The sequence below is a fragment of the Eubalaena glacialis genome, chromosome 5, assembly GCF_028564815.1.
Source record: "Eubalaena glacialis isolate mEubGla1 chromosome 5, mEubGla1.1.hap2.+ XY, whole genome shotgun sequence".
NCBI classification, from domain to species: domain Eukaryota; kingdom Metazoa; phylum Chordata; class Mammalia; order Artiodactyla; family Balaenidae; genus Eubalaena; species Eubalaena glacialis.
Window position 1 is genome coordinate 110,616,122 of NC_083720.1, and position 10,582 is coordinate 110,626,703.

The 10,582-nt window shown below is 33.7% G+C and overlaps 1 protein-coding gene across 2 annotated transcripts in view; it reads left to right on the plus strand.

Annotated features, from left to right (window-relative positions):
* The window catches only part of TLL1 (tolloid like 1), a 232,296-nt gene extending 222,569 nt beyond the window's left edge, over positions 1 to 9,727 (plus strand). Inside the window, exons 19-21 of one of the 2 annotated variants that reach the window (XM_061191578.1) lie at positions 1,734 to 1,947; positions 8,198 to 8,448; positions 9,586 to 9,727. In XM_061191578.1, coding sequence (XP_061047561.1) covers positions 1,734 to 1,947; positions 8,198 to 8,448; positions 9,586 to 9,720 — 600 coding nt within the window. In that variant the 3' untranslated portion in view covers positions 9,721 to 9,727. Of the gene's footprint in view, positions 1 to 1,733; positions 1,948 to 8,197; positions 8,602 to 9,585 lie in introns of those variants that run through there. The other variant, XM_061191577.1, reaches the window with a different exon arrangement.
* Positions 9,728 to 10,582: the final 855 nt, after the last annotated feature.

A 10,582-nucleotide genomic window follows, 5' to 3' on the forward strand; every position in this document is an offset into this window, starting at 1 on the left:
TTCTGCATCATTTAGACATAGAGACTCATGGCTCAGAATGTGTAATAGAATAAAGTACTAAATTGTGTATCTCACGTTATCTTTGGGGATTCTAAAAACCATTTTTAAAGATTTTCTATTTTCCCATGGACTCCTATAATACCATTCTATGGCCTAGAAATATTTTATATTAAGGCAAAGTCACTATATATGGAGGGGTCTCTACGTGGATGTCTCTATGATATTACAGGGCCGATTTATGAGATCTCAGCATGTGAATTTGTCACATTTTGCTTGTGTGTGGTGGAGCATTTGGTTAAGCTGACTTCTGGAAAAGGACCAAAAGGACCACCCAATCTTTGCAGCTGACCTAACAAGCTGCTACTTATTCCAAGAAGAAAATTCAACAGTACTTTAATGAATGAGAGTTATTTGCATCGTTGAGAATGTGTCAGCTACAAAAGCTTTGCCTAATCTGACTCTTATAGAGTCAGTCTGATTCCATTAGTAATCTGATAAAAAGCTGGAGCCAATTGACTCCAGACCAGGTGTCAGCATGCCCCCAGCCCACTAGTTCAATGCCACCTTGTGTTGTATTGCTCTGCTCTGTAAAATATATGATTTACTCCAGAAATCCTGCATTTATTTCATTATATGATTTTAAGGTTCATAATCCAGGTTTTAGAAAGACCAAAAAGAGTGAATAACAGTAAGTTCTAGTAAGAAATTCTAATGCATTTAAGGAGTTTCATTCAAAAGGAATAAAATTGAACTTTCATTTTAAGCTCTGGAGAGAATAACTGTGTGTTTCTGGAACATCCAAGCAAGCCTAATCTACCTTCCTGGCCACCAGCCAAGCTTCCATATGCAGCCCCCTCATATGAACATCTGTAGAGGTACTTTTACTGAAAATACAGGCACTGGCTAAAGGATAAGGCCATTCAAAGTCACATTCACAAGGGACAAGATACATTCACAAGGGACAAGATAATAAAATGATAATGCTTAATGTGGAAATAAAATCTAGCTAAGATTTAAACTAAGAGAATTAAAGAGACTGATACAATGTGAGCAGTTCTGAGATGAAAATATTAAAATAAGTGTACCATCTCTCTGAAAAGTTAATTAAAAATAATCTAGCCTAAAGTCATATTAGTGTTTTCTAATAATATGGGTTGTAAGATCTAAATAAAGAAATGTATAATGAAAAATCCCTTTGTGTTATGTATTCTATTAAGATTTACTACATTTAATTATTGTGAAAATAATTACTTGTTTAATTATTTTATGGGGTTTTCTTTTTAGTTTAAGTGCTCAATGGTATGATGATGTTCAGTACTTTATGATCATTAACACCAGAAGGAATCATTTTTTAAATACAATTGTTTAAAATTTTCTGATGCATTAAGAATAAATTCAGAATTAAATTCAGAATAAAATATCATTTGTTATTATAATCTGTCTAAATTCTGGAGTAGACTTAATTGCAATAGTAGAATTAGTTGCAATAGTCAAATAGTACAATAGAATTTCATGTGAAGTTATTACATTGTTTTCCTCATTATAAAGTCTTCCTAGAGACTTTATATTCTATTGATTTCACACCCCTTTCAATGATGTGCTAGATGGATTGAATCATTTGCATGGCCTGGACATATTATTGTTCTGTATTTCTGCTCCAAAGAAAAGAACCTATTTTGAGTGATATGTGGCTTTTTTATTTTTTTCCCCTTTCTTTCTTTCTTTTTTAATAGGTCTTTAGTGAGTTTGAGATTGAGCAGCATCAAGAATGTGCTTATGATCACTTGGAAGTATTTGATGGAGAAACGGAAAAATCACCGATTCTTGGACGACTGTGTGGGAACAAGATACCAGAGCCCCTTGTGGCTACTGGAAATAAAATGTTTGTTCGGTTTGTTTCTGATGCATCTGTTCAAAGAAAAGGCTTTCAAGCCACACATTCTACAGGTCAGTAAATTAGGGGATGCTTCTCTTTTCTGAGTAAGATCCAAGTTTCTCTTCTAGTGTGTGCAGGGGATCTATAACAGGATTATAAATGAATCAGAAGTCTCACTGAAGCACTGTGTGAAATATTTGAGAACCACATAGCATCTTAACTAAATATCTTTGTAGCTGTTGAACTAATTAAAAGAAACACAATAGTTTGATCTGATTCATGTTCAGTGTGGTATGATCAAGAAGAACTATCTCTAAATATTTATATGGTGTATTCCATGTTAACTTTAGCAGTTTGATTTATATGTTATATTTAACAGATAGAAATCTATAGCTTGGAATTCAAAAATTTTGTTTTTGCTAAAATCCTACTTGTTTAGCTAACTTTCACATTAATATATTTTTGTAAGCCAAATTTGGAATTTAACTCTCTGTTTTACAGAGCCTTATTTTTTTCCCTTTTATTTGGTAGGCAACACAATCTTTTCCCTAATCCTAATCCCTAATTTGACTCTTACAGATTCCAGCTGTAATGGAAGTCTTTAAGAAATAAAATATAATTTAGAAAAATATGGAAAATTTTAAGCAAAAATGTCAAATAACTTTTTTATAATTTGGAGCAAATTTATAATATATTCCATAAATGTCCAGTAAATATCCATTTTTTATTCAGTTAAAAAAAAAATCATTCATATTTACTGAAATCATTTAGCTTATAGTGACACCTAGTGGCAGTTCTAATGCCAAAACTATTGAGACACAAATCTATCTTGGTGTAAAATGCAGTATAATAGGCTACAAATTCATCAATGAAACAATTTTAGTGCAGTAATTTTTGTCATGGTTTCCTGATTATTGTTTTCTCCTTTTACTTTCCTTTCATTTTAGAAATCATAACTTTATTCCATTGTCCAATATTATTTTCCACTCTAGTATATTCTAGTATGAGCATTAGATTTATATTGAAGTCTATTTGTGAGAAAGTGGATATTGTCTGATCCATGCTAGTAATGACTGGACTCATAAATAATACAAAGTAATTATTTCTCATGATTAATATAAATATTCTGGTTTGAGAAAAATCTTTCATGGATTAAAAATTTCATACTAATGAAGGATTTTTTTATACACTTGACGTTTGTTCTTTAAATATTTTCCTGATAACTTGTCACACATTGAAGAAATGGAAAAATTGGAATCCTATGACTTGATCAATATTTTTCTGAAGCACAGAGTTAATAGCACAATTTTTAAAATAATCCTGGCTGGGCTTCCCTGGTGGCGCAGTGGTTGAGAATCTGCCTGCCAATGCAGGGGACACGGGTTCGAGCCCTGGCCTGGGAAGATCCCACATGCCGCAGAGCAACTAGGCCCGTGAGCCACAATTACTGAGCCTGCGCGTCTGGAGCCTGTGCTCCGCAACAAGAGAGGCTGCGATAATGAGAGGCCCGCGCACCGCGATGAAGAGTGGCCCCCACTTGCCACACTAGAGAAAGCCCTCGCACAGAAACGAAGACCCAACACAGCCATAAATAAATAAATAAATAAATAAATAAATAAATAAATAAATAAATAAATAAATAAATAAATAAATAAATAAATAAATAAATAAATAAATATTAAAAAAAAAAAAAAAATCCTGGCTGTCACAGGTTCCAAGAATGGAGTGTAAAAATATATCAAAATTCTTGAAATAGCTGATACACTATTTTTAAATTACTTACCTATAAATTCCCCTGTCTTAGTTTCATAAAAACCTACTTTTATAGTTTCTCTTTTTATCTTTACCTTTACCTTAAATCTCAAGTTTTCTTGCAGCTATATAACTCCATGACTCCTTAATTTGCACAGCCTCTCCTCTGGATCCTATTTCAGTGTTTGTATTACCATTTAGAATCCACTGGTAGGACCTAATTATCTTCTCATAGAGATCATATATTGAAATCCAATTGTATATATAGCATGCACTCGATATTTCAGGCACATACATATACTTAATATAAATTACATACATTGAGTTCTCAAAAGAGCTATATGATGTATTAATTATTATCTTTATCTTCAGATAAAGAAATTTAAAATCTGAAGGATTAATTAATTTGCAAAGACTTCTAAAATTATATCAAAGCCTGGATTTTATCCTAATTCTGTTTCCAATGCTCATGTACTTTCTACTATGGTATATTTTCTCTTAACATAAACATTTTGGATTAGGAAGAAAACCAATACAAAACTGGATCACTGTTAATTGAAACAATAGGTAGAGACTGAATGCTTCCTTATTTGTCTTAATCAAATCTTCTGTTCCAACTATCCAAATGAATAGGCTCATTTTTTCTCCCTGTTCAGTTCAAATCCATTCAAATACCCACGTGAGCAGCCCCAATCATATTTTGTAGGCAAAACATGATTCGGTCCTGTCATCTCAGAAATGAGGATTTTGAGACTAAGATTCAAATGAAACCGAAGTAGCACAAAAAGTAACAGTTAGAATTAGAGTCCTAGCCTCCCAACTCCTGCTCAGCTGTGCTCTTCAAAATTTTTGGCATTACCTGTTTGTTTGTTTGCTTGTCTATTTCAAGTGTAAATTTTTGCTCTCACTTAACCAGCTGTCTTTGAATTCTCTGGGTAGATTTTATTTACACTGTTACTTTCAAGTAGCCACACATGCTGAAATATTCTTATGTACTGCTTACTATTTATTTCTTTTGAAAGCTTTCTCTTTAACAAGTTTATTCCACAGTCTTTCATGAAATATTTATTTGGTACCTGCTTTGAATAGACACTGTAAAGTATTAGTAATTCATAGCAAAAAGTTAGGAATTTTGTGGGAACTTATGAGAAAACAGAAGGAATTCCTGCCTTTTGACAGCTATAGTCTGATAAGTTAAACTTATGATTTTCAGTCAGTTTTTACCAACAAGACAGCCAAGTCCAGTACCACCTGTCAATTTCTGCTAAATGTATAAAGCATTTATTCATTATTTAATGTTTTCTAGAATACATGTAACTTTTATTAAGGGGCCCTGAAGTATACATTTTAATTTGCTTGAGTAAATTTATATTTCTATATACAATTTTAATTTTATCCACAACGAAAGCTTCTAATACTATGAATTTTGAAATTAGGTGAAAAGAAATATTAATATTGCTTTATGGCTATTTTTTTTACAAGTAATACTATCCAAATCAATGGGAAATGGACTTTATTGGAAAAAGTCCCATTTTCCTCTAAAGGTAGGTCCAAATTCTAAGTCCAAATTTATTTTAATCAGGTAACAAATAGTGTTATGCCAGCCTTAGATAAATTATTGAAGAAAAAAGTTCTTACAGTAAAAAAAAAATAACCTATATATTCTCTCAGAGGATAAGGCTATAATACAGAAAAAGAGGGGGAGTGTGGAGAGAAAATATTTTAAAACATGGCATGTCAGGTAGGACTTTATTCTGCAGCAAAAAGCATCATCCTAATTTAAAAATCAAATAATATATTATTAGGCTCCTTAGAAATTATTTTGATAGAACTTAATTAAATTATAGTGCCTACTAAAAGCATTTATTGCTCAAATTACAGGCCCTCACAAGGATTTAACACTTTACCAGGAAATGAACAGAAGTCTTTCCAAATTAAAATGAGGGCCACTTTTTCTGAAACATTTTAAGTCACTCTTAATTGTAGTTTAAGTCATTTGTTTTGAGTATTGTCATTTTCTAGAAGTTTTCAATAAAATCAAATAATGATGCCTCACATTTCAGATTCAAAAAGGCTTTGTGAAATCTCTTTTTGTTTAAATACTTCATTTCCTTCTTGATTTCTGTTCTGATCTGGGGTTGACAGAGAATTGTCTCCTCTGGATCCTGATTTGTTTTGCTACTTTGTTTCTCTGAAGTAGGCATGCAGAAGCCAGTGCCTCTCCCACAGTCCGCCCCTTCCTGGATTGTGGAATAAAAGTAATACAAGTGCCGACAGTTGTAAACAAAACAAAACACTCAATTATATCAAACTTTGAGAATAAGTCGAATTTTTTAAATATCTGTAAATGAGATTACACTGGTTTATACATTTATATATTGAATTCAGAAATACTTTCACAAAATATTTTACTGGCCTTCAAAAATATAATCCTTCCTTTCTGAAAACAGATTAATAGTGCTTTAAATTGTTTTTCAATTTTTCTGGCTTTTCTTTTCATGCCTGAGTGGATCCCTAGGAGTATAGATGATGGCATTTAGATATTCTGACTAGAAAATAATAACAAAATGATGATTGTGTATACTTATCTGGCTTTTCCTATGTGCAAGGTATCCTTCAATGATTTTACATATATTAGCCCATCACTCTTCATCTAGACCCTATCATTTGAGTACTATGTATGATCCCCACTTTAGGAATGAAGTGGGGGACAAAATCCCACAGCTGATGAAGCATAGAGTTCAGATTTGTACCCAGGCCATTTAGCTGTGGAGTTCTGTCACAGGGAGAGGACAATAATTCTTGGAATTTCTGGGGTAAGAGAAGCACCGTGGTGGGAAAGGAAGGATGCTTGGCTTCCAGTCTGTGACACTTAAGAGATGATTCCCAAGACTGATCAGATTTGCAGCTTTCCAGAGTGGTTCTAAGCACATGTGTTTCTTCACATGTTTACATTTGTAATTGTGGCACTTACATCAATAGATTGTGCAAGACACCCCACCTACCATCTGGAAGACAAAGGGACATCATTTAACATGATGGGGAAGCCATTCTCATGATTGAAACCCTAGTTGGAAGTTCTTTCATATGTTAGTCACACAAAGGTCTCTGAATGTGCAGTTGTCTGTGACAATGCCCATAGTTTTGGTTGAGCCTACTTGTATTCAGACACATCTAGATGGAGTTCCATCCTGGGAATTCAGAAATATTTTGTTACTTAAAATCACCAAACCACAATGTGGGTAAATCATATACAAATCTGAAAAATCTAAGAATTTTAGCTGTCCTAATTCACGTTCACTGGGTGCTGCCAAGGACAATCTGGTCACAGATGACCACACCAGGGTTACAATTGTGTTTTGATAACCAGAGGCTTAGCTGTCCAAATCTTTCCACATTGGATTTTTGTTTTTGTTCCCTCCCAACTCATACCAGTTTTCTTGGGACTTTCCTGGTTTTAGTACTGAAATTACTGTTTCCCAGGAACCTCTCAGTCATTGGCAAATAAGGGCAGAAAGAAACTCTACTTTCTCCTGACACTTTTCATATCCCTTTCTTTTTCTCCCTACCCCCAACCATATGTTTGTATGTGTACTTGGTTGGAGGAGACATTGTAGACTTCCTCTACAATTTATTCTTTAGTCATTGTAAAATCTGGGAGCTCAGACTACAAAGAGTTCCTGAGAAAATTTTGAAAACTTTTATTCTCTAAATTACACTAACTGTAAATTTTATGCAGGCTTATATATTTCTTTGGTATATTTACCTCTAATGACAAAAGTAGTAACTGGTAAAGCCTATATTTATTAATATCTCTCTGAAAAAGCCGTAAAAAGAGCATTTAAAATTCCTTTGTTTATTAAAAACACAAAATATAACTGACAAGGTTCTGGAACTACAAAAATAACTACAATTAATGATGTGTGTATGCTTTTCCCAACCAAGTTAGATAAATATTTCTACCTAAATAAAGTAATACTGGTCTGTATATTCTATGCAGAGAGTTCTATGTGACACATATACACATATAGGAGTTTTATATATTTTGTTGATCTTTAAGTTATTTCTTATTCCTTTGGATTCTGGGTTCTTAAATTATTAAGATTAAACTCAAATTAAGACACTGACCTTTTTTCCATGAAAACAGTTATTTAAGACTGAAAACAACATGAGATATAACAATAAAAAAATGCATTGAGAGTTACTATATGGCAGGTACTATTTTAAGTGATTTTTGTGTGTTAATTAAATCCTCAAAACCCACTAAGATTGGTACTATTATTATCATCTGCACTTTACTCTTGACCACTTTACCCTATGGATCAGAGAAGTGTTGTCACTTTTCCAAAGTCACTGAGCTAGTAGGTATGGAGCTGAAATTCCAACCCAGCAGTCTCTTTAGGGCCTATAACAGTACCCACTATGCCATCTGAATCTTCAAATATGGGGAACATAACTGATGGTGGAAATGAATACAGAAGTTAGAGAGTGGTTAGACTATATTAAAAGAGAAATTTCAATTGTTAAAGCTCATTGAGCTCACTTATTTCATTTTTCTTTCCTGGGCAGAGTGTGGTGGCAGACTGAAAGTGGAATCAAAACCCAGAGATCTGTACTCACATGCTCAGTTTGGTGATAACAACTACCCAGCACAAGTTGACTGTGAATGGCTGTTAGTGTCAGAACGGGGCTCTCGACTCGAGTTATCCTTCCAGATTTTTGAAGTGGAAGAAGAAGCTGACTGTGGCTATGACTATGTTGAGCTCTTTGATGGTCTCGATTCAACAGCGGTGGGGCTTGGTCGATTCTGTGGATCAGGGGTAAATACAGTACCAGCAGGATACCATAGACATGATAAAAATGCCTATAAATTGGTGATTGATATGTGTAACATATGCAAATCAGCAGTGCTTTTACAAAATGGCTTGACAAGTTATAACATGCCTCTTCTTCCCTTACTTCTCCATCTCTAATGAATTTGCTCAATAATATCAAACAAGACAGATGAATTCAATAGCTATAACTTCTTGTTACTGTCCACATCCTAACTTTTTAAATTCATGTTTTTATTGTGCAATAAATATTTAAATGTTTAATTATCTAAAAGCAATATGCCTAAACACACACCTTTGACAATTTTGTAAGCTTCATAAATTAAAGCATAAAGCAAAAAGAATATGCACATCATTGGCATTCCTCTCTCAACAATATATTTAAGTGGCAGTATCTACCATTGGTGTGGGGGTTTAGCCAGTACTGTTGAATGTTGCTCCATTGCAGTGGGCACAGGACGGAGTACCAAACATAGGTCAGAGGGTGTCTACATGAGAAATAAGAAACAGGAAAGCTTAAGGTTTTCTCAATGCTTTTCCCCCAGGATTCACTGCATTAATATCAAATGTTCTTCTGAATACATATTTTGTTCTGAAGATATTAGTCCCATTTTTCAAATGTCTACCAGTGACTATTTCTTAAATAATATTGAAATCCTGTCCAAATAGCTACTGAAATGAAACAAAAATTATTCTTGGTACTTAGATTATTAAAACAAGAAGGAATGGATTTGGATTCTGGAAGTGGCTCTGCCTCAGAGCACCTTCTGAAATAGATTTAATGTCCCTTTATCCTCTGTGAACCTCACTTTCATTACTTGTAAATCAAAGGAAATTGGCTTAAAATTTTGGGGAAAAACACCAAGTTCCAGAACTTGGAAATAGACTTAATTATGTTCAAAGCTCAGTTATATCACTGATCAGCCTTGTGATCTTGAGCATGTCATCTGTTCTCTGAAACTCAAGTTTTCTCATCTGTAAAATAAAGTCACTCTTATCCACTTTTCAATGTTGTTGGGAGGTTTAAATTATATACCAAAAAAATTCCCAAACGTGAATTACATTGAAGAAAAAATAATTCATTCTTGTTGTTTGTTTATTTGTTTTGTTTGTTTTTGTCTTCAGCCACCAGAAGAGATCTATTCAATTGGTGATACAGTTTTAATTCATTTTCACACTGATGATACAATCAGCAAGAAAGGATTTCATATAAGATACAAAAGCATCAGATATCCAGATACCTCGCATACCAAAAAATAACACCAAAACCTCCATCAAAACATAAAGGAATGGGCATAATGGAAAGAAGATGTATTTCTTTTTTAAATGAAGATTTTAGCACAAAGTTTTATATAATGAGTTTGAGCAGAAGAAAACTGCAAGACCGGAATTATCTCTGTACTAAAAGAGAAGTTTCCAGCTAACCCTGATCAGCATTACCAGGATATCTGAACTTCATTCTTGACAGTATAAATATAAATAAAGTTGGTGAAAGGGCATCTCATGCTTCAAAGAAGACTTCACAATCCTTTGTTCACAGTTCACCATAGCTGCTTCACAATTCAGTCCCAATCAGGGTCTGTGACCCTGCAGAGTGTCCTTTTTGACAATTTTTCAATATATGGGAAAAGTAAAATGACCTTGCAGGTCATAAACTGGAACACCCTCTCCTTGTATCTTAGGATAATTGCTTTGACTTTGCATCTTGAAGACAGTGTAAACCAGACCCATATAAGTTGTGAAGTGGGAGTCTCTTGAGAGTGGTTTATACTTTAAATGTGGGTATGACAAATGCTTGGAAACTGGAATATTTCAGCTTCATTATTTTCACTTGCAGGCTAAATTTACCTCTTTGAAACATAAATGATCTCGAGACCACTTCCTTTTTGTGACATTCTGACAAGTTTGAAATTTCAATACTGTCTATCATTGCAGTTAACTCTAGATATCATTTATTTAAGTGCTGGAAAATGCCCAGTTGATTGGTAAACTCAGTTCTTTCAGCGAAAGTGCTGTCTTTTCACACCAAATTCAAGAAGCCTTGTGATGTCTTATGAACTTGATGAGACAACTCCCAACAGGTGTGAACAGGATTCTTCTAAGTGACTGCCTGAATGGTTCA